This window comes from Seriola aureovittata, chromosome 3 (genome assembly GCF_021018895.1).
Source record: "Seriola aureovittata isolate HTS-2021-v1 ecotype China chromosome 3, ASM2101889v1, whole genome shotgun sequence".
Lineage (NCBI taxonomy): Eukaryota > Metazoa > Chordata > Actinopteri > Carangiformes > Carangidae > Seriola > Seriola aureovittata.
Window position 1 is genome coordinate 25,860,220 of NC_079366.1, and position 25,281 is coordinate 25,885,500.

The window sequence follows — 25,281 nt, forward strand, 5'->3', positions numbered from 1 at the left end:
AGTAACCTGAAGTACAACATACAGTCACTAAAAATAACACTGTACAACTTTTACACCAAAAAATCCTGTGTTTCACGATGTAAAATCTAATAATGTGCTAAGCACAGAGATGGACACATGGATCTGTATTACACCCAAACTCTTCAGCAGCACTTAAATAGACATAATGGAAAAAAGGAATCCTCTGTTAAATGATAAATGGTGACAAAGTGTGTAATATTTAAAATGTACAAGTTTTCTCGAGTCGTGATTGAAAGCAAGGACTCATTTCTCAGAAAGCACTTTGATGCTTGTACTTCACCTCTTATCTCCTCCCCGTTTCTTCCTCTGAATCACAGCCGCCACACACACTCTAATGGTTCCCATAAAACTCTTCCTGGCTTTGTGATTAAGAAAGTCTCTTCAAGCTTTTCTTCCATGTCTGTGTTTTTTTTTTTTTTTTTTTTTTTAACCTTACTCTTCACAGAAGTGCATGGTTTCACTTCTTGTTCAGACGTGTCCCATGCTTCATGTGTTCTAGCCTTGTACACATGTTCTTGAGGAGTGTGATTTATGATGTGTGAAAACCTGAAATGCTGTTCATCAATATGAGAAAGAAAGTCCATGGGGAAGGACAGAGAGAGACGCACTCTCCTGGATACCAATATTTTACAGCCCTGTGTTATTTTTCATCCTGACTTAAATTGGCTTCATGATCTGACTGCTGTATAAAGTTGACATCCCAGAGCTACAATATGAAGGTTATTGGTAATCAAGCTTGTGCTAGCATAAGACTCGAAAGGTAACCTCTCCGGCCCTCCCATCCCTCCTTCTCCCTGCTCCACCCAGCCCTTTACTTACACCGTCATGGTGTTGCTGTCTCAGCTAATGCAGGAAGCGGGAGCCTGCTAGCCTGTGAGTCAGCCCTATTCACGTCTGACTCAGACTCTTCCAGCAGCTAATGCTAGCTTGGAGTGAGGTCAAGTACTGATTGACAGCTTTGAGCTCCCACCCTTGACTTTGCCCTTCTCTGATTAGTTGTTCAATGAGCCTGGATCACAGAAGCCTTTGACAATATCTCTCAAAAGGTTACTCACTGTATCTAATATGACTGAAGATGCATCTTGTGTGTTTGTCATTTACAGCTGATACAACTGATCAATAAGTTGAACAACAGAAAATTAATCTGGAACTGTTTTTATCATATGTCCAAACCAAAATTTAAACTGTTCTCTGCTACCAGTATCTCCACCGCTTTTCTGCCTCACAGAGAGATTCATTTTTGGCATTTGATTACAAAGAGTTTTCGGTGGAAGACTCAGACTTTTAGACCCCGCTGTGTACGAGCAAATACTTCTCTGTTATTCTAGAAGTTGGATGATTTTTGGATGTCTGATCTTTGTCTTTGCCTTTTTTTTTTTTTTTTTTTTTTTTTTTTGTCACAGGGAGACTATGATCCAGTCAAAACCAGAGTTCTTCACCTCAAAATGAACCCCACTTCTGTTGCCAAGCAACAGCGCCAGCAGGAAGTGGAATCTCTCCGGGAGGAAGTGACGCATCTCAGGGAGCTTGTGCGCTCGCTGCAGGATGGAGGCGCTCTGGTCCACTCTCAGGACGACTCCAGCATGCACAGCTCCAGCCTCGGCCTCAGTTTGCCGCCATCGAAGGAGGTGCAAGGTAAAGATCCTCAACACTCGCACACTGACAGACTCTCGCACTAAATCGGCTTGCATCAGCCTCGTAATAATGGAAACGGGGCAGTTGGGAAGTTGCACTGACTTTCCCCATTGTCCATCACATTTCCATTGCCGTTTTTTTATACGTGCACGTCTTGCAGGTTAAAAGTCTGGCATAATTTGTGTTATGGAATAAATTTGGCATTTTTCTGCTTTATTTCACTGCATTTCTATAATGTACAGTGTCTAGAAAGAGTATGTGAACCCTTTTGAATGACCTGGTTTCCTGTGTTGATTGATCATAAGATATGATCTGATCTTAAAAACACATATACGTCGACAAACACTGTCCTTAAGCTAATGTCACACAAGCAATTATAATATTTTGTGTCTTTATTGAACACACCCATTGAACATTCACAGTCCCAATGGAAAAATTAAGTGAGCCTTGGATTTAACAACCGGTTAAACCTCCTTCTAGCACCAATAACCTCAAATGAGCTCTTTCTGTAGCTGCTGATCAGACCTGCTCAATGTTCAGGCAGAAGTTTCGACCATTCCTCCTTTTAAAGAGTTGTTTCAGCGCAGCCATATTTTTAGGAACACTGGTTTGAGCAGCTGTCTTCAGGTCATTCCACAGCATCTCTACTGGTTGGAGGTCTGACCGGGCCACTCCCAACAGGTGGATGTTCTGTTTGAAGTCATTCTGTGGAAGAGTTACTTTGATGTTTAGTGTCATTGTCCTGCTGCAGCTTTTACTTCCCAGTTTCTACTGAGGTTCTTTGTTACATTATTTAGTATTCTGCCTCGTGCTTTTGGAGTCATCTTAGCTGGGCGCCCACCTCCAGGGAGAGTAGCCACAGAACCAAATCATCTATTGACAGCTTGACTGCGGACTGATGAATATTTACACTGTTTGAGATGACTGTAACCTTTTAAGCTTTATACATGCCTCTTGTGAATAGCAAACTCAAAATGTTTAAGTGTTTTTTGTAAGTCAAAATAGCTCCAATCCACACCACCGCTTGTTTCATTAACTCCTGACTCCAGTTAGCTGGACTTTTTCCAGCCCGTGAATGTTTGATGTTCTTGAATATGGACATGAACAGTACAATGATTTGTGTGTTATTTAAAATAGCTTGTGTTTGTTCGGAATTGTAACCTGGATGAAGATCTGACCATATTTTAGGACAGATTTCAACATAAATCATTCCAAAGTTTTCACTTACTTTTGTCATGCCACTGTAGCTCTGATCTCTGTGAAAGCTTTTCTGACCTACATAATATTTCTGCCTAAGTAAGCTAAAATGTATGAAAATGAAAAGAGAGACACTGTTAATGTACTCCCTCTGGCGGCTGGGTTCTTAAACCAAAGTAAGAAGAAAATGGCTTCATTGATATTTAAGGCCACTGATGCCTTTGTCCACTTAGGTGTGAGTCTGTGACAGACAGTTATAGGGAGGAAGTGTAGTTATGACAGGGTTAAATATTTAATTGGAGTTCAGGGCAGCTCGGCACTGGAAGTCTGTTGGCTAATTTGTCTTCTGAGGACTACAGTGTGATGCATGCCCTCTCCCACTCTCTGTCCCTTGCTCACCGACACTCTAACTCATCTCTCGCTCGTTTTCCACCTCCCACCATTCATTTTCCTCTTTACACTTCCCTTCACTCTTGTCTTCTTTCTGTCATTTTCCCCAGCCATTAAATTTTGCCAGTCTGTTTTTTGTTCCTCTGTACTACTTCTTTTTTTTCTGGTGAAATGATGATTGACTTTCTTACCAGTGTGCTCCATTTAAACTCAAGCAGATAATCCAGAGCTAATGTGTCTGTTCAGACCGGGGTCGGTGCAGAGGAAAAGTATCAGACATGAACTGAGTAATTTTTATGTCTCAGATATGGGACTCGATATCAATATCATGATTATTCTTAACTTTTATCTTGATAATGATTAATGAACGATCACTTTGGGTCTGATGAGTGATTAAACAAATTAGTGGTGTTAGATTTGGTTGCTGTTGCATTCACCATTGTCTGGTGGTCAGAAGTGATACGACCCAATCAGGAGAGGAGGCAGGTATCTGTGTATTTTCTTTTAAAAGTCTCTGTTTCTATCCATCCAGACTACAATGCAACCCTAGAGTTTTCAGACAAAAAATCCAGCTGTAAATGTAGTTAAAGTGATGTGTTTTAAAAGACTGAAATGTATGAGACTCAGTGTTTGCGCTCGTGTCATCCATATTGCTAGCTTTGCTTTTAGTAAACACAGACTAATATTAGTTGGACGGGAAAGAGGCACATGACTGAACACGAGGTTGTTGCATTGAGGAAAGTATGAACCACTTTTACTGCATGTACTGTATATGACTAAATGAGTTATAAACCCCTCTGTCAGTAGGTTATCTCTTGCAAAATGAAGTGCTCAATATAGGAATGAACTGTGGCAAAATTCCCTCTTTGCCCCACAGGCATTGTGGGTTTTTGAGTCTTTATGATTATGGCACTAGCACCTTAATTGTAGTCAACTGAAACATTTTCTGCAAATGGAAAACTCTGTCTTCCACATTTAATTGCACAATTCATGAACTTATAACATTTCCATTTGTCTAAACTGCGGTTCACAATGAGATTTTTAATCACAGCTTAAATGCTTAACACTTACCACAACACTTTGAGTCTTGTAATTTTTGTGTTGGTGCCATGTGTAGGTGGGCAGTATTACCAGAGACCTCAGAGCTAATTGTGCTTTACAGTTAAGTTTTTTTTTTTTTTTTTTTTACACAGAGAGTTGAGACCATTATGAAAACATTCAAATGAAGTTTAGAATTAAAGTGACAGGAATTATTCTTTAATATTGCTAATTTTTGCACCAGATTAGAAATCCCTATTTTATATGTAAAATAATACTCACTGAGCATTTTTTAAATAAAATTAAACCCGTGAATTGAGATATGTATGAAGGTTTTTTTTGCTCCTTCTTGGAAGAATCCTGAGGGTGACTCTGCAGTTGGAAGTGAAAACATTATTGAACATATTGAGTTTCAACACTCGGTTCACCTGCTGTCGTCCTCTTGCAGGGCTTCATTTTATTTCAGTAAAACATTTTTTCCCACCCCACGCTTACAGATTAATCTTGCCAGGCCATAATCCCCCCTTACTTTTAGTGCCATAACCCATCTTTCTTTTTTTTTCATCTCCACCCTGAGAGATTTTTTATTTCAAATGCTACAATTCTTCATTTATTCATCCTAGCTGTTGTTTTTTATTGTTTTTTCATAATTTTTCACTGTAGAATAATTGTCCTTTCTTCCTGTCTTCCTTAACATTGAGTAGTCCTAAGAAATCCCATGAAGCAAAATCAGGACAAGGTTAACACTTCACACAACAAACGATTTGTGTTTTTACCTGTTTTTTGTTCATTTTTCCCTGTTACGTTCAGATAAACGGATACCGATGCAAACTTTGGGAGTTCTTAAAGTTGCAAAACGAGTAGGCAAAAAATATATAAATAAGGAAGCTCCCTTAGGAGTGGAATTTTCCTGACAGCTTTTAGGAGACAGCGCGCCCAGACCCATAGAGACCAATTAAGGGCAAAAGTCAGAAGTCACTAACTTTCTTAAAGCTTGACAGTTAGTTTAAAAAATTTTTCTAACTAGGAAGACTTTTAATTTACACATACATGTGTAGATATGCATATATGAGGAAATAACACCCTGTGTCTCTGTGTACATGTCAATTTGTCTGCATGTTGCAGTGAATTTAAGCAGTGTCTACTTCACGCTGTCACTTGAGAATTAACAGTCATTTTGAGGGCAGTTTGATAGCTGTCATACGGTGACAGTTTTGTCACAATCCCGAAGTCTTGAAACAGTATTTATCAGCACTGACTGACACTCGAGAGGAGCCCAGTTACCCAGGAGACAGACAGGCTCACAGACAGACACACTGACACACTCTTTAAAGTTTATACTTTCAAGCCATCGGCTTGTTAGATAATCACAGATAAAAGAGTAAAAGGCCGAGATGCATGAAGAAGAGTGATGTGTAGAAATAATTATCAGTCATAGAAAGGTTAGAAGTCTTGGCTATGAAAATGCACTACTGTCACTATTAACTGCTTTTGCAAGTATATAAGTGGATGTTGTGTTTGTGTATTATATTGAACAGATGTAAATTTGAGCAACTGAAATGTCTTTTGACCTTGAAAAAAATAAATCAAAACAAACTAAACTTTTCAGGGCTGTTAAATAAGCATTTTTATCAGCCTTGCATAAATTGGTTTTCTCCCTTTTCAGAAATGGGAAACAGTCAGGATAGGCTTTCTCTGATGTAAATAGCAAGAACAAGACTGAGGACAATTGTTGATTTAGTGAAGAAGACAACTTGGTTGAATTTGCACCGTGTTACTCACTGCTCTTTAAGTAGAGCAATCTGTCCACCTTTCTATGCTGTGCAGTTATTTTGTAAAAGGTGGAGAATTGCACTTCCACTATGGATGTTAGGGTTCGGATAAAAGCCTCCAAACTAAGCTTTTAAACTTTTTTTTTTTTTTTTTTTTTTTTTTTTTCCCGAAATCGCAGAAATAGCAATCAAATGACTGTTGATGACAGCCGGTATCGACAGAGCTTCACTCTGCAGATAAAAGTTTCAGCTCTCTGACACTTTGGTTGGATGACATACACAAACCTATTTCAGAGTTTTTCTGTTAAATATGAACATTAACATTTTGCGGCTCTCCTCCCTTGTTTCACCATTTCTGAGGTTACATCACACTCATGCATAATTGCACAGGCTCACATGCATGTATCTCCCTTTCAGCATTTGCCGCAGTGATAACATTGTAAATAGTGCCGTCCATAATGACTAATTTTTTGCTCAGACAAACTCATTTCTGTGCCTTCTCAAATCAAGCCTTCAAATTAAAGTAATTATCACAAATTGATTTTCACCAAATTAAAGTCAAGCCCCATCCTGCTTCTCCACTCCATGATTCTCTCTGCTCCCAGCTAGGATCCGCTGCAGACTGCTTTAGTTGCCACTACACACTGAGCATTATAGTGTTTTGTAGACCCTGAGTTAGCAGATGGAGAGCTGCAGGCAGTGTATATTTGATATGGAGCTGTCCATCTATGCTGCATGAGCTCAGTGAATTGAGCATGTAGTTGTGGAGTTCTTTGGAGGAACTGTCTTGCACATGTAGCTGAATCTTACAGTGGAATCCTTGAGTTGCACGTGGCCACAAAGAGTGATGTTATAAAAATAAAACTACCAACCAAAAGTTAATGCACAGCAGTGCATTCAGAATGAATTCAGGTCCTTTCACTTTTTTCACATATTGTTATGTTGCAGCTTATGCTAAAATTGCTTAAATTCATTGTTCCTTCATCAGTCTAGACTCAACACCCCATCTGACTGATGCATTCTCCCGACTTGTGTGTGTGGCAGATTTACGTAAGCAGATGGAGAGCTCTGAGCTCAGGAACCAGAGACTGAAGGAGGTGTTTCAGAGAAAAATCCAGGAGTTCCGTACAGTCTGCTACGTCCTGACCGGCTATCAGATCGATATCACCACTGAGAACCAATACAGGCTCACCTCGGTGTACGCAGAGCACATGGACGACTCCCTGCTCTTCAAAAAGGTACGTGTGCTTCACATTTGCGTCTGCTTAATGTGGACACAATCAAATATCACACTATTTTGCCCCAGATATATGGTTGGTGATTCGATTCCCTGCTCCTCCAGCCTGCATTTTGAAGTGTCCTTGAGCAAGATACTGAACCCCTGAATCGGTCTGTAAACTGTAGTAGAAAAGCCCTGTATGAATGTATGCAAATGGGGGAATGTGGATTCCATTGTAAAGCGCTTTGAGTGGTTAACAAGCATCATATAAGTGCAATCCATTTACCATTTTTATATATATATATATTGATATTATGTAACATTATAACTTTAGTGCATTCAAAGAAAGAGACAGATAAAAGTTATGCACAAGCTCAGAAATGTGTTGAACTGTTATACGACCTTTAAGACCAGAAATACTTCAGCTTTAATACAGTTTCAGCTTTACATACATCTCTACCTACATACCTGCTGAGATCAGGTTGCAGGTAGCTGTTGAGCCGCTGGCAGTGTGTGTTTCTCAAAGCATATGCACAGTGATCATAACCATAGAAGTGTGAAGTTAAAAGGGAAACACTCAACATCAGAATTCCTACAGGCTGTAGCGTCTGTGTGAGTGCTGATATCTCTCAGTGAGCTCTTACACAAAATGCTTCAGGAAGTGCAAATTTGACCTTGCAAGGTGCTTCCCCCCCTTTTTTACTGTATCCCTCCCACATCCACGTTTATGCACCATTATGCCACGTTATAGCTTTGTGCCCAACTCGTCCATGCAGTGAGAGGAACACTACGCCAACAGAGACTGTGTCCTGCTGTTTTTTTATTGAATGTGTGGAGGAATGGGTGTGTGTGTGTGTGTGTGTGTGTGTGTGTGTGTGTGTGTGTGTGTGTGTGTGTGTGTGTGTGTGTGTGTGTGTGTGTGTGTGTGTGTGTGTGTGTGTGTGTGTGTGTGTGTGTGTGTGTGTGTGTGTGTACGAGAGAGAGAGTGATGACTGGGCAGTGTCACAGGGCTGGGCCGCATTAATCGATCACCACTCCCCATACACTCATTGAGTGGGCTAAATAAAAACTGTATTTGTGTCTGTCCCTTAGCTGTTGAGAAAATCCTTTCCTTAAGTAGCTTTGCAGTGAAAACATCCCGTCATGCTCCCTTTGCACTTACCTCTTTGTCTCTTTCTTCCTCTCTCCATCCTGTCCTGCTACACCTTTATCTCTCTTCTTGTTTATGCCCCCCTTGATCTGAGTGTGTAGCAGTAGCTAATCACTGTGTTGTTGCTGTGTCGTGTTATGATAGGGGGCCTCTAGCTAGAAAAGAAAACCACAGAGAATCCATACTGGCGATGTTGAAGGCAGCTTTATTATCTTGGCAGGCTAATTATTGTGGTCAAGAGGAAGGCGATTGCGACTGTTCATCGCCTTGCTCAAGGACTCACTTGAATGCAGGTGGAGTAGTGAATAACATGAGAATAGGGAGGATTTGAATGTGCGTGTGAACGCACGCACATGCATTTTTTTTCTTGCTTGTGTGTCCAATCTGCTTCATCGAACCCACCTGCGACCCTGCCAGAAGAGATAATTCACCGTCAATATTTATTAACCTCAGACTGCGTCCAGAGAACACACAAACGCACGCATGCACACACACACACACACACACACGCACACGCAGTCGTAATACCCTCATAGTGCGCACTGTCACACTCAAATGCACACATACTCACTCCGATCTCAACACTTTCTGTCACACCACACAGCACCCCCCCACCCCCCCACCCACTCTGTTGGGTGCACATGCATACAGATGTACAAAGACACACAGATACACACACAAAACAGATGCTTACACCTCCAGTATTAGTATTCAGGGTGTTCTCGACTGTCTGACTGCGTATGACACACGCCTGGTGGCCTATGGGAGCAGAAAGGCCTGTACTACTAATAGAATACAACACTCACACCACACACATGCGCACACACACGCACACACACACATAAGGAGCACCCACACTTAAAGGAACACGTACACATCAGTACAATATACATAACATGCTCTTGAGGCGTGTGTGCGAGTGTAATCTGTGCTATGAGAATATAAAGTGGACTAATTGTAGGATGAGGCAGGAGTAAGTGGAGAGAAAATGGGGGATTTTGGACAGGAAGCATAGAAGTCTTTACAAATAGGATTCTAATGTTATTCACCTCAGCAACAGGGTTGCCAGATAATCCTGCTAATATCCCCCTCTAGCAGAAGCACCCAAATCCCCCTCCTATGGTGTAAGCTGTTTAACCTGCAGCTGTCATGTTCCCTCTCTCTCTCCCTTCTCGCGCATTCATTATGTCGCACTCTCATTGAAATGATTCCTTCAGCCTGTATTCACACTTATTTTTCAGCCCTTTAATACTGCTTTAATTTGGTAATTTAAATGTTTCAAGTAAAATTGTCATACAGATGCTTTTTTTGTCTCTTTCATTCTGTCCTGCGTGAGTCTCAACGGGGATGGGAGAGAGACAGGATGATAGTGGTAATTATAACTGCAAGAAATGTGTTGTTTATTCAGTCCTTGTCACTAACTTGGCTCAGATGTTGTTATTTAAACCACATTTCCCCCCCATTTCATCTGTGGAAAACATCACCACGATCAAATGCTGCTATTTGAGGGTTTTTGGGAAAAAAGGATAATGAAACAAAACTTCTTTGATCATCACTCATGCAAACATATGATTCAGCTTGAGAGAAAATGTGTTGATTGAAGCTTCAACCTGTGTTTTCAGAGTACAGCAGCTACAGCTGCTAACTATTGTTTTTTATTATTGATCAATCTGCAGATTATTTCTTCAATTATTAGACAGTCTTTTATTCTATCAAATGTCAAACAGTTGTCCCATAAATGTCTTGATTTGTCCGACAAACGATCCAAGCCGCTAGCCGACAAGTGAAACTGATCTATTCAGTTCTTTAACAGTTAGAATCACTGGGTCTGTTTGATTTGTAGAGAAGGGGGGCCCTCTGTGGATAATTCAGCTCCCGGTTAAAAATCTCCTGAACAACTGACACTGGAGGAATCCAAAGTTTACGGCAATGGTGCTGAAGACGAAAAACCCTAACGTCACCCAACCCCATCTTTTGTTATTGTTTTGATTGAAACCCCATAGTGGCAGAAGTTACATACTGTGCATTTGATTGACTAATCATTTGAGCTCAGTGTTTATTCCCCCCTTGTTCCTTTGATGGAACTCTTTATGTAACATGAATACCTCTGTAGTGCTAATACAACACTCCACCCTCAAAATTGACTGCAGTGTTGAACCAACATCTCTCACAAGCTTCATAAAGATCGTATTGTGGGAGGTTTGTTTGAAGGCATTTTTTGCGTGTACATTGTTTAGCATAGTAAAGGTCCTGTGACTCAGCGTTATGACCACAACCAAAAATGTAGATAGTCTTTTCTCCATTTTGCGCAGCAGGATTGCTTCATGATGTTAGTCAGCTGTCAGTCAATCAAATTTGCTGCAGGCATTCTTGGTCCCCAGAGGATGAATTTTCATAACACTGTAACACTGAATATAGAATTCCTGTTTCCTTCAGTTGTACTTTTGAGATTAGCACTAACATAGCTGGTTGACACACTGTATGCATGTTAATGTGATGATGCAGTGCATGCATAGACTCTTAGTCTTTACTTATTCTATTGTTGCATCCTATGGTTAATCAAGATGCACACCTCTTCAATATTTATCCTAAAACACTTTGAAGTGAACTGATAGAAAATTCAAAGTCAGAAGGAATCTTATAATGTTGGCACTTGCCTGCTGTTGTTTTGATCAGTTTTACAGAATAAAGTCAGAAGCTCAACTGTGGGTTTCTGTTAACAGCCGATCTTTGAGTTCTGGGAGATCAAAAGTTGTGAGTGTCGAAGTCGACTCTGTGCTTCTTTTATAGTGTTGCAAACAAGAACCGCTGCAGTGCAAAAAGCTACTCAGTCATAGCGGGTCCATGTGGAGAAATGATTGTTTGTCAGTTAATAATGGATTAATGCGATGTTATGTTAAAATGTCTGTGATGGCGGAATTGTTTTGAAAGGGAAATTGTGCAGAAAATGGTTGTGTATTAGCTTAAGATGAGCGTGTGTGTCATTTGTATTTTTAGCTCACCCCTAGGTGAGAGGGCTGATTAGCATCAGTGATTAGGTATTTATGAGTCTCTGCTAATCAGCGAGATAAACACCTTAGCTGTGTGAGCAAGTGAGTTATTTGAACATTTTTCTTCCAGAAGTTTTCGACGAGAGGAAGGCACGGCTCACATTTACAATATTAACATTTGCCCATTTAAAGATTGAGATAAGCACAAAGGCCAAAAAGCCAATCTGACATTACAAGGATAAAGACGTTGTTTGCAGTTTTTCTAATGCACACACAGTGATTTTGTATGCTACTTTTTTTTTCTTTTAATTTCCTCTAAGGTATTTTATTCTCATAGTAGAACAATGCTGGATAGAGGCGTGTAGTAGCTCAAATGAAATTGACCTATCGTATTTGTGTTGTTCAAATTTAGTTGAGCAACTTTAGTTGAGTCAGACCAGTTATAAAAACAAGTGTGGAAAATTGTAAATAAACAAATCTTACAAGTTGTGCGTCTCTGTGAGTAATCTCCCAGAACAGATCCACTGCTGGGCTTACACACCTCTGCTATTGATTAGCTCATTAACAAATAAACAAACACACGCGCGGAGCTGTGCTCTCCACAGCAGTTACTAAAAACTTCTAGATGTTCTTGATCGACTCACTTTTCTACTTTTTTTTTTCTATCCCTCCCTCTCTTGCTTTCTCGCAGTCTTCTTTCATTTCCTTGACGCCGGTTCCCCCGTCTTCCCTTCCTAATGAAAGGAGAAGATAGAATCTCAGGGCCAGCTCATTAAAACATACTCCCAATTAACTGTCAACCCTCTCACCAGAGAGCGATGGAGGGAAAGGAAAGAATGTATGGAGGATTGGTAGAGGCAAGGGTTTAAAGAAGCAATGAAGTCGTGCCTTTCGAAAAAGCTAAATAATGTGTGTGTCTGTGTGTGAGAGTGGGAGAAGGAAGAGGACAGTTAATAAAGTATAGTTTATGAACACTGTCGAGTCTTAATGACCTGTCTCTGTTTTATCAGCCACTTGGGGATGATTAACGCCACACAAATGTGTGTTTGCCTGTGAATGTGTGTGTATGTGTGTGTAAGACAGATTGTAAGCCATCACTGCTTGAATGGTTTAGTCATTTGTCTGTTATAGCTTAATTTTCGAAATAACTTTGGAGCGCAGTTCGACTGTCGGGGTTGCTTGTGGCTACAGGGCCAATAAGACTGGACCCATGGGAGCAGTCAGGAGCTGGTGCAGTGGAGCCCAGCTGGGCCAGTGGCCAGAAAGGTTTCTGGTGTCACTCGTTCTCACCCAGTGATAAGCCTGTTATCTGTGCCTCTGTCTTTTTCCAGCCAATCAGAATGAATATCACTCAAGTGTTAAGAGTGTTATTTGTAGCAGACAGTGAGGCAGCTACTTAAAATGATAAGGACCGATAAAGGTGTTTTAAATTTCTTTTTTAACCATTTTATAATTGATTTTGGAGTAAAGTGGAATGAGAGCGTTGACTTTGCAGGGAATGGCAGTTACAGAACACTCATTGCCCACAACATCACTATTGACATCACTCAGTGGGGTGTAAAAATATCAATAGAGCTGATTTTAAAAACGAGGACGGTTAGAGATCCGTCCTGTGTATAATCAGGACCGTGGTAACATTTAACTTTTTCTATTTCATGTGACTCTCAAATCACTATATTGACAAAACAACTGTGGTGCCTTTACCACACACAGGTATCCAAACAGTAACAACAGGTGCTGTAACATCAACAAAGATCCAACAGGTAACAAAGAGCATTTATTATGTCCAAATAATTACAAAGTGAACATGCTGGTGAACGTACACATACATGAAAAGTTTTAACTCTACGTTAAAACGATGCTCTGAACTTTGCAGAAAGGCACTGGTGTCGTCACTGCAGCTCAGGTAACCAATCAGAACAACAGCTTTTGGATGAGGCGATGATATTCACCACATTGTTGTCTCCGGCAGATCATGTCATGCACCCACATCTTCCTTGCTCTACGGCTGTCAGCTTGAGCGGCGACAAGCCGTCCATACAAAGTATGGGTGAGAAGTGCTGGCAGGACGCTGAGCACCGCCTTGTCCTAGTGCTTCATCAAAAACGCACCGTGTGTAGGTTTTGTTTCTATGGCAACAACATCTGGCCAATCTACTTCACAATCGGTCTTTCCTGTCTCTGTTGTGGTAGCTTCTTCTACACATCATAAAGCTCCAGATTGACAGAAACAGCCCCATCTGATTGGTTACGTGAAAAGACTTTAAAAAGTTCAGAGATTTTCAACTCGAAGCGCTCGGAGCAGCCACACAAAAAAAGACGGAGCGCTCTGAAAAAGCCTTTGGCCGTATATGCTCTCTTCTCATTAAACAATTGGAGAGAAAATAGGCTGGCACTCAGGAGAAAAACACCATATGGACATACACCCTATGAGGGCAAGCATCTTCCTGTTGTTGCTCATGGTAGAAATCAATGTCAAACCAAGTGGTTATAAAAGCAAAGGGATGATGCTAGTCTGTCCTACAATGGCGGTGGTGAGATGTCGTCAAGATATTGTCATAGAAACAGAACCCACATCCAGCGCTTTTCTGCTCAATCACAAATCAATTTGAATACTAACTTTAAAATGAAACTTTGTGATATCTAGTGTGATGCTTTGCCTGTGGGATGACGAACACCGAGTTAAAAGCCCTTCATCTGGTTGAAGGAAGACACCTTACCACTTTGATGAATACCCACCCTTCTCTGTACTTACTGTACTCACTCTGGAAAGATGATTTTTTTTTGCTGTAGTACTGTAGTGTATCTGTTTTTAGCTGAATCAAACAAGGTCATGATACAAACAAGGTCATGATACAGACAGAGAAACAATACATTTGATCCATAAGGTTTTTCCTCTGTCATTGTTTTTCATTATCTACAATTTCTTTGTGTGTGCACATGCATGATCGCTTGTTCATGTGTATGAGACGGTTGAGGAACAAAATGAATAAGGAACTATAAAGGATAGATGAGTGGGTGTTTGAAATATTTTGGGAAAAGAAACGAGGCTTGCTGGGACTGAATTTCACTTTGCTCTCTGACTGAAACAAAACACTCACTGCTGTATCGCTGATAGCTATGAAGATAAATATGAGCAAAGCAATAATAAACAATAAACACAAAGGCTGATGGGAATACAAGAGTGAATAAATTAACTGCATTTTCAGTGGATATAACTTTATGTACTTAAAGCTTCAGAGAGAAATCCTGGAGTTAAAATCCCAGAGAAAGAGGAGACTGTTGACTCTGATTCCTCCTGACAGTTTCCTGTCCTGCTTGCCCTCAGAGTGTGTGTGTGTGTGTGTGTGTGTGTGTGTGTGTGTGTGTGTGTGTGTGTGTGTGTGTGTGTGTGTGTGTGTGTGTGTGTGTGTGTGTGTGTGTGTGTGCCTGTGCATACACGTTTATGTGCGTGCACTTGTCGGCATCACTAGTTCCCCTGGTCGATGTTGGGAACATATGTCTGCTGTCTCCATGGTAACATGATACATCAGAACCACACACAAGTCCACCTGAGGTCATGAATACTCCTGAGCAGGAGAAGGCCACTCCAGCTCTGTCACAGACTCACGGCGGTTCACGCGTTAACGTTGTCAGCATAACTTTATGTATCGCTCAGCCCAGACCGTCCCATGATTTTTTTATTGGTTCTTGGAGTTTGCAGAATAACAAAAAAAAACCCAAAACATTTAGATTGGTTTGACGGGCAGGTTATGGTCGACACGTCGTTTTGTTTGGTGAATAGAACTGGATAGTCACAATCTTCAGAATTCATTTGGATTTGATACATTACGATTTGATTTGATTCTTGATGATGCACTTACATCAGATAATTACCAACTTAACAAGCAAGCAACACTGTTGATACGCCTCCACGCTGGCGACAGTCAGAGCTGGGTTATGTTTTCAGTTTTACCGTTTCGCCATCGCACTTTCGTGAACGCAAATATCTTGAGGGAATTTCTTCAGATTTGGCACAGATGTTCACTTGGACTCAAAGATGAATTGACTAGAATTTCAAGGTTCAAGGTCACGGTGATCTCACGTTCTTGTGAATGCGATATATCAGGAACGCCCAGAAGGGAATTTTATCACATCCGGCACAAACATTCACTCTGACTCAAGCATGAACTCTGGTGGTCAAAGGTCACTGTGACCTCACAAGACACGTTTTTGGCCATAAGTCACAAATTCATACTGTAATTATGACACAATTAAACACAAATGTCAAGTGATGACATTTTATATCCAAATGTATCAAAGGTCAACTTCACTGTGACATCATAATGTTCTGCAAAAACACTTCTAGCTGTTGTTCAGTGCTGTAGCTCAGGAAGGGGAGATTGTGACCATATTTCCTGCAACTTGACAGGTAGATGGAGGCACACAACCGCGAGGCGGCAATTCTAGTTTCCTTCAATATAAAACTGTGTGACATTATTGGCTAAATTTATGAAACTGTGGACCAAGGATTTATTTTCCTTGCCAAATGCAAAACAACTAAAACATGATGCATTTATTTTTTATTTTTTTTAGGCCTATGAGAGCAAAACAGTTGAGCCAGAATGACAAACGTGCACCACTTCCAAGGTCGTCGTCATTATGCATGTTAGTAGCAGATGCTTTAACAAAGGGCAGCACATCCACTTGAATGATCACTTTGAGCACAGAGCACAGGGTATCAACTGAAAGTCTTCTCACTAATTCATCTGCACTGTTTGTATCGACGTCAGCCTGACTGCAGGCAGCCATCTAGCAAGTGTTAGTTAGTGTTAGCTGCCCGACGAGGACCGACTGAATGAAGCAGAATCCACACACTGTTCACTCGACTACCGCGGTCTCTCATCCTTCGGTCAGAGATAATATCTGTTCAACAAACAAACAGAGGCAGAGCATTGAGTCTTTTTTAGAGTCTATCCTTCGCTAGCCTATGAGATGGTCAGCCAACCATCCCGTGTCACAACAGTCCCGTGAGCTGTGACGGGTCCTCAGAGTGTTATTACCTAACATCTACAGTACTTTTTAAGTCAAAATAATCTTTTTATTCCACTTTATAATAACTCAAGCACTTACAACTAACACTGAATGCACATAACATTCAGCACAGATGTGCAAGTACATGGGATTTTAATAATTGCTATTGGATTTAAATAAAATTCAAATAGAAATTGTGATTAATCCAAAAATTGAGATTTATTTCTTTCATTAGATTCATGTATTTTGAAATTCTCTTCCCCTCAATAAGGCCAGATAAGAGAAATGCCAAGGGTGCACTTCATTATCATATTAGCTGGAGTGTTTCTTGCTGTAAATATTCTCAGTGCTGTTGTTCTACAGTGAAAGGTCATCTATCTCCTCTAAGTGTTTGTGTTTGACTTGTAAATAGCCACCTGATCTCATCACCAAAAAACATCACTTTAACACACAGATGGGGCTTGTAGAAAACTAAACAAGTTTCATTTTAGAAATTTGGTCTAGAATTGTCTGTTTATAGTTTATGTAAACTGGACAGTTGGGTCACTGTACGAAACATCTGAAGTATCAAATACCTGATGGGAAACATAATTGTTTTTTTCACCTCTCACAGAAATCTAAAATGAGGATGGTAGGTGTTATATTCAAATTAAAGCAGGATGTCGTGAACATTATGCAAATAAGCTCGAGACACCACATAACAAGTCCATGTGGGTGAGGGTTGATTCAGGGCTGAATGATCTGAGGATAATTTCTAACTGCATTGTATTATGGTAATCATTTAAATTGTTATTGCATGTGAATTTTAGCATAATTTAAAACTTGGTTCTACTGGATAAAATCACGTAAAGTGATGTAGTTACTTTTTGTTTATTGTTGAAATTCTTCAAGGATTTTTTTTTTTTTAGTTGGAGAAACGCTTAATTACCTATAAACTCAGCTCATCTTGTATAGGAATAAGTTTATCCCACATTTAACAAGCTGTTAACAACAAATTATCTGTGATCTTCAACTTCATCAGCTATAATGGAAACTGTCCCCATAACAACTGTCACAAATTAAAATTAATTCTGTGGACTGACCATACTACAAAATGATACCATACTGTTGTATAATTAGTGTGATCCCACTAATGCAATCTTATTAAGACATTGTTAATAATGTAAAGATACAATTAAAATTTTGGCTCTTACCCTCTTTGTAAATTGCACACTTTCAAATTGTGCTTTCATTATAAACATGATTAATTTTCAACCTAACCTGCATCATGGTTCACACAGTGACATTAACAATTCATTCCCATAAACTCTATTAATGAAGCAGAGGAGCTTTTAATAACCTGAATCAAAAATACTACAGCAGCCATCAACATGTTCAATCCAACAATACCAAGTTCCCTTGAGCTAAATGTTGATTTAGCATCAGTGCTCCTGAGATTTAGTTTGTGTGTTGCATACACAAAATGACCGAACAAGGTCTGAACAGTGCGTCACTGTGTGTGTATGTGACGCAAAGAGGCATGCATGAGTTTGGTGATACCAACCAGCAGCCTGACACATCTGGCCAAAACTACATCTATAACAGTAAATATGTCTGGGAGCAAACACAGTATCGCTGCCAATTCACATTTAAATTGAAAAAACTCACCTGTGGCTTAGCTCCTCAAAATTTCCAACAGCTACATCTTGTTTACCGGCCCAGTTTGTTTTGCTTTGAGTCCCATCTGAAATGCATACTGCATATAGATATCCCCTCACTTGGAATATGTTACTTGGAGTTTTAATGGAAAAAAATATCATCCCAGTGGATGGGCTTCTTCTGTAATAGCCTAGGCTTCGTTTAACACTACACAGAGGTCAGCACCTGGTCGTCCTCTCAACTCAACTGGTGGTTTAATGAGCTGTCAATCACACATTAAAGGTGACAGATCAGGATTGCATGTGTGGAGTTTTCCTCCCTGTTACAAAATGATTCACAGCTGTAAATAAGAAATAAATAAAAATAAATGAATAAATATGCTAAAATTACAGCTAAAAACCAACAGGGAAGCAGTTTGATTTAACAGTTATTAACAGTTATTTATGCCATGTCTGGGACCTCAGGCCACCACTGCAGTTAACACAGATTTAATTACAAATGCACAAATATTGCATTTCCTCCAGCTTTATGGAAATGCTCGGAAAATGGTGTGAACAACAACACACCAAGTTTTTAGGTGTCTTATTCTGACAACTGTAACTAATTCAATGTTTTATGTATTTATGCTAGTGAGAATCAGGCTGATCACAGTTCTTCAGTGAAGGTATTTATTAGTACTACTTGCAAAATAGTCCTCTGTTAGCTGTATGTAGTCATTAGGTATTTATTACTTAGACACATGAGCAACACTTTAAAAACAGTAAACAAAAAGCTGATTAGAATATAAATATGGATAGAATAGCTGCTGATTTAATTATTTTTTTGTAGACACTCTTCTGTTTCTCTCTCTCTCTCTCTCTCTCTCTCTCTCTCTCTCTCTCTCTCTCTCTCTCTCTCTCTCTCTCTCTCGCTCACTGACATCCTCCTCCCCGACTGCAGAAAAATGCCAAAATCTGCATTTAAATTGAAAGCTATTCATCTGCATATTTCTGATTATTCAATTAATTTGCCTGCTTTTTTTTCACCCCCACCAATCAGAAGCTATGCCATCCAGTTGAGTTGTTTATTGTTTATTTTTGATGATGCTGCTGTTGGGGGGGGGGGGGTGGTGGTGGTGGGGGGTGCTGCTGGTATATGTGAATACTGAATATGTGCATGGATTGATGGTAGCAGAGTTGGGAAAAGGTGTAAATGAGATTTTAATAGTTTTTTTTTTTTTCTTTCTTTAATTTCAATGCATCGCTGTCACTTTGCTGCACAGATCTCTGTCCAATTCATCTCAGCAGAGGTAGGAGAGACCAAGGTAGAGAGGGTAAGACGGGGGGGGGGGGCTCCTCATTAGCGGTGGAGAGCGGAGACAGGGGTCAACTGATCCGCGAACTGCATGTCACCACCTCAATATATGGCCATCTGTCACATCCACGCATCCACACACAGGCCCACACATGCACACCGAGGCCTCTATTTTACCAGCAGGGTTGCAAAGACCTGTGCAAAGCAGGATGTCACAGCCGTAAGGACAGTGAAGCTGTCTTTGAGCGTTTCACTTAGTCGTTGAACACAGAAGAGTGCGTTAGTAGAAAAGAAACTTGGAGTACTAATCGACCTGTGTGTGTGTGTGTGTGTGTGTGTGTGTGTGTGTGTGTATATACATGTTTGTGTGATTAATTAGCATCAATCTACTGTTGGTTATGTACTGTAATGGCACTGTGCTTTGGTGTGATTCTCTTCAAATCAGACACTCCAGACACACACACCTGTCCCGCTGTCAGTGTGAAAACCGGTGTAATAACAGGTGACAGTCCCGCAGCTTTACTGACATTCTTGCTATACTTGTATAAAATTTGTATTTTTGATTGTTTGTGCTTTTGTAAATGCATCTGTGAGTCGTAGAGTTCTTGTAAGCTAAGTCTAGTCCTGTACTCCACTTTCCTTGTTGTCCACCAATCCTATGAAAAGGTCAAAACCAAGAAAGCATTAGTCCACTTCTCAGAATTTCCTGACTTCTCCAGCCCGTGTGTGATTCTCAGCTTCTAGCTCACTGTCTTGCTACGCAGGCAACACGCTTTCGTCGGATCAGTTCATTTTTGGTTTTGGTATTTTCAGGGATTTTATCCAGAGATCACTGGACTTATCCATGAGTATAAGAATTGGGTCCTTTTCAAAAATACAATATTCACCAAACACTAGTCCCTCATATAGATGCACCTCCCACCTTTGTGCCACGCTTGCAGCGCTGGGACTGAGAGCTAGATTCAGAGCTTATTTCAAGGTCGGGAGGAAAGCAAGCATGTTGAAGCGTCGCCTCTCATCTTTGAGCTGGCAGGAAAACAGAGGCCTTCTTCATTTGTTTCAGCCTTCACATCTCTCATGTGTTTCTGTCTAACCGTCTGAATGCATGGGCCTGTACCTTTACTCTGACTCTGCCTGCATTAGGCGAAGAGCGTGATTGTCATTCAGGCAGCAATGCCGCTCCTTGGTTGGATGAGGTCACTATAAAGTCCCGCCCTGCATCTCAAGCCAGGAAGTATTGATTTCCTTTAATTGGATAGACAAATGGAAAGCGGGGATGAATGGGATAGCACTCCTCCTCTCCGCTGTTGAGGTCCGTCCTTCTTACATTTTGCACGTTTGTCCTGTAGGATTCTTGCTCCTGATTTTGGAAACAAAAAGAAGTCTTCTTGCATCTCTGTCTGTTTTGATGCTGAATGAGGTTGGTGTCAGCCTGTACAAGGAACCTATGAAACTGGTATTTACGTTAACCTCACCCCGCGTTTTTTTATGCAGCTCACTCCACCTGCTGAATGAAGGGAAATCCAGTTGTTTCCCATTGTAAACAGAACCTTGTTGTTTTTAATAAAGGTCAGATATAGTTTAAAACACTTTTTGGGGAAGAGTGAATATGCAAATAACCATTGATAAGGTCAGTATTTGAATAAAGCTGATTTCAAAAAAGCCTCCCCTGACCTTTTATTAACGTCGTTTGGATTTTTCTCTGCACAAAACGTGAGAATAAATTTAACAAGTGTTGCAACGTTTGGCCCTCTGGGTCTCTTGTTTAAAAAAATGCTTCTCTTTTAAACCGCCAAAAAAGGCTTTTTCTCCTGTTATCACACTTTTCAGAAGAACTCTCATGTATTACATGATGTTTCATTTTAATCGCAAACTGTTGATGGGTTACTAAAGCAGGCCTTGACTGTGGTAACGAGCAGAAATCACTTAACCACTCCAGCTGTACTCCAGTGCGAGATGTTTTAGCGTACATGAGCAGAATCACAGAATATTAATGCCACGTACTTCATTAGGCAGATTAGTGCAAAGTTTACAAAAACAAGCATACTACTTTCATTTATTCATTAATTAGATCAAATTATGTGCTGATATTCGTGCATTTACTGTCAATCAATTAAAAAAAAAAAAAAAAATTCAAGTTACTTTCAACCCGGCTTTCTTTGCCTATATTTAGGCCTTTCTGTCAATCAATTATGTTCAATATTTTATCTGTAACTTCACTGCAGAGCTTTTTTTTAATACCTCAAGTTTGCCTGGAGTGTACCGGCACAATCAATTCTGATTTAAGAAACATCATCCATTCATACACTGGTCGGACACTGAAACACGTTCTCCTGTGATACGCTGGTTTAAAAAAATACTTGATGTAACTCTAACAGTTTGGTGGGAGAAACGTTCTTTAAATAATCTATTGTTGTAGACCTTGAGCTGCAGCGTAAAACCAGGTGGATGCAGCCGGTAGAGAGGAAACGAGGATGGATTCAGGGAAAAGCTGAATGACGTCATTACATGTGTTATCATAAATAAATACAAAAAGCGCAGATAGCCAAGGATTTTTGTGTAATCCAGATGTGTACATACAGTAATGCTGACAATATACCATCAGGACATATTTTTCTCTCACTGGAAAACATGTCAGTAAAGCTACAAGGTTGTCTGCTTCATTTACTGTTGCAAATATGAGTATTTGAGAGCTGGACTGAAGCCTACCATGACAATATAATATTGATTGACTTCAACATTAAAAGAAGGAAAAATGCATTTAGAGAAAAATGTACATGTTGTCCAAAAGAATCTCTACAAACATTCAAATCTATATTATTCCTTTCAAAAAGAAAGAAAGACTGGCCTTGGTGGAAAAGTCTTGAAGGAGGCTGTGATTCTTGTGTGTGTGTGTGTGTGTGTGTGTGTGTGTGTGTGTGTGTGTGTGTGTGTGTGTGTGTGTGTGTGTGTGTGTGTGTGTGTGTGTGTGTGTGTGTGTGTGTGTGTGTGTGTGTGTGTGTGTGTGTGTGTGTCCTCATTTCATCACTTTTGTAATCTACAAAGGTTTTTGTGCACACAAGTACCTCTGCTTCATTGGCCAATGCTGGTGTCATCTCTCTCAGGATGGCAGTATCCCCCACTTTCCCCCTGACTGAAACATCTGAACAACTGTTGGACAGATTGCCATGGTTTGCAGGGGAGGGGTCTTAATAACTTCTGTGATCCTCTTACTTCTCCGTCGTTGCCTCAGAATTTTAATTGACCGGTTTATGACCACATACTGATGACTTTCCCATCAGCCTTTGCTGTATTTGTCGTTTAGTGCTAATTAGCAGATGTTTGAGTCTCAGTCGCAGTAATAGTGTCATGGCATTGTCAATGTATGTTAGCTTGCAATGTTAGCATTCAGCTCAAGGCGCCGCTGTGCCTAAGTACAGACTCACAGAGCCTCTAGTGTGATTGTAGACTCATATTCTGTAAATGAAGAAAACGTTTAACCCTGCAGCTATAGTTTAATACATGCGAAGACTCACTCATGAGTTAAGGCTACTTGTCTTTGATGCACCAATAACTAATTAACAACATGTAAATAATTTTAAAGCACTTCCTAATTTGAATCTTAATTTACTAAAATCAAAGATTGTGTAAAGACTGAATGTTGCTGAGCCCAGCTGTGTGAGCAGTATTCAGTCAACATGGTGAATCTGTTGGTATCAGTGGATTCTCCCTCCTTTGTCTCTCTGCGTTTCAATTAATCTCTCTCTCTCTTATCACGTCTCCGTGTTACTCTAACACTCCTTCTCTGTCTCACATCCAGAGCACCACTACTTCAGTTTTGTGTCCATAACCTTTTTGTAATCTGTGTAACCTTTGCTCAGCCACTTGTGTGTGTGTGTGTGTGTGTGTGTGTGTGTGTGTGTGTGTGTGTGTGTGTGTGTGTGTGTGTGTGTGTGTGTGTGTGTGGTGTGTGGAGGGACCTGTGTTTTTCTAGACAATGAGGCTGTTATCTTAGTTTTCCTTTCCTGACTAACTGTGGGAGTCCTCAGTCCTCTGCTCCCGTTGGCCTCAATCAACTTGTTTGCTGTGTCACACACACACACACACATACACACACACACACACATGTGCACCCACTCATACACGCGGTCTGTTCTGACGACAAACTTTGGTTGAAGGTGTTTCAGACACTGAGATCTCCATGGTAACTGGTCGCAATGTTTTTCTTTGATGTATGTGTTCCATGTTCCCAGAGCCCCAGCGGATTGTAGAGCCGTGTGCACACACGTGTTTGTGTGTGTGTGTGTGTGTGTGTGTGTGTGTGTGTGTGTGTGCCTGTGAAGAGAACAGCAGCCTGAGGATATGGCATATCTTTCAGTCAGCCGCTCAGGGGAAGAAAACACCAGGGAGTGTGAGAGAAATAAAGCCACAGAGTGAGGCAGGAAGATGGGAGGTTGTCACAAGAAAGATGGTGTGATTAGAACCTTTGGATTGCCTCCCTTCAGTGTCCAGGCCAGTTCAATGAAGATAGATTTTGAATGAAGTCAAGACCACAGGAGCCGAACCGTGTTGTTGTGAGGTCTCCTAATATAAAATGTTTTACAGACACCTGTCTGCTAATTACACACGAGTGTGTGGCTGAGGTGTAAGTCAGATTAATGTGACTGCATGAGATGAATGTGTCTTGTTCACCACTGTTAAAGCTGGTCCATTTAAGTCATGTACAGATATCCAAGGTGCCCAGAGGATCAGTCTAGGTTTGGGCGGTATACCGGTTTTGTCACCGCTGTCACTTTCTGCCACGACATGGATTTTGCAATACCATCACTACTGTGAGACACACACACACACCAAGGTTAATTCAGAACACCTACTTCTTTATTGATTATTCAATATGTACATGAAGTGATAAACAGCTGATCAGTTTTCCCTCCTCTCTGTCGTATCATAACGACGTCCTGTCGCTCTCTCTGTGAATGTCTGTCTTACGACCTACAGGCTGGTGATTACAGTGACTTTATAACAGCTGTAAAACATTTCGTGCTGAACAATAAACATGAGACATTATTGAGCAGGCTTTGATTTTAGCAAACACTTGAGGGTGATCTCCCTCCCACAACACCTCGTGAAATATGTCACAGCCACAGGTTACATACAGGCAATAGGCTCATTCTGTGCACCGCTGATTTAACCCGATGCATGCTGGACTTGAAACAATACATGGTGGTTAGAAATGTTGTGCAACTTTAGCCGGCGCTACAGAATGTCACCACATCACATGATATTAAAACCTTGTGGGAGCGAGGCGGCTGCAGTTCTCTATGCCAGGCTGCTGCAGTTGCTCTGCTGCTGCTGCACTGACTGGAAATCACCTCTGTGATGACAGAACTTCACCCTAATTAGCTTAAAGCTTCACTGACGTGCATGACGTGTGGTACATTTTTATTAAGAACTTCAGATGCGCTATCTCCTGTGGTTATCTCCCCCAGAGGGGGATGCAATTTATTTGAACTCCTCCTTCTGGCAGCTCATTCTTTACATATGGGCACCAACACTATAGTTTTCATTTTCAGCTCCAAAGATGTAAAAACTGTTTAGTTTCTGAGTTTGTTGTTGTAGAATTTGTATTGTATGTTTGACAATCGCATGTTGCAGCGTGTGAGACAATTCGTAATAGTTTTCAACTCAATTCATAATATTGTGACCAGGGTCTGGCCTCCGAGTGTTGTGTTCAGAAGTCATTTCAAATAGTTTTCTTCATGTGGGTTAAAATGTACAATGTTGTCAGCTTTCAGTTTCTTCGGAGATGAAAATTCTTCTAAGTGTAATGTAATTACTAGTTGGACTGGTGCCACATCATTTGCGATCTGATAAATACTGCAGCCAAAGTTGGTCCACTAATAATGGACCAAGAGAAATACGCCAAGAGATGCGCTGAGGAAATCAC

At 40.6% G+C, this 25,281-nt stretch overlaps 1 protein-coding gene across 1 annotated transcript in view; it reads left to right on the forward strand.

The window, feature by feature from the left end:
* mad1l1 (mitotic arrest deficient 1 like 1) overlaps window positions 1–25,281 on the forward strand; it is a 60,376-nt gene that overhangs the window by 30,587 nt on the left and 4,508 nt on the right. Inside the window, exons 16-17 of the mRNA XM_056372399.1 lie at window positions 1,425–1,656; window positions 7,098–7,291. Of these exons, the coding sequence (XP_056228374.1) occupies window positions 1,425–1,656; window positions 7,098–7,291 (426 nt within the window). The remainder of the gene's footprint in view (window positions 1–1,424; window positions 1,657–7,097; window positions 7,292–25,281) is intronic.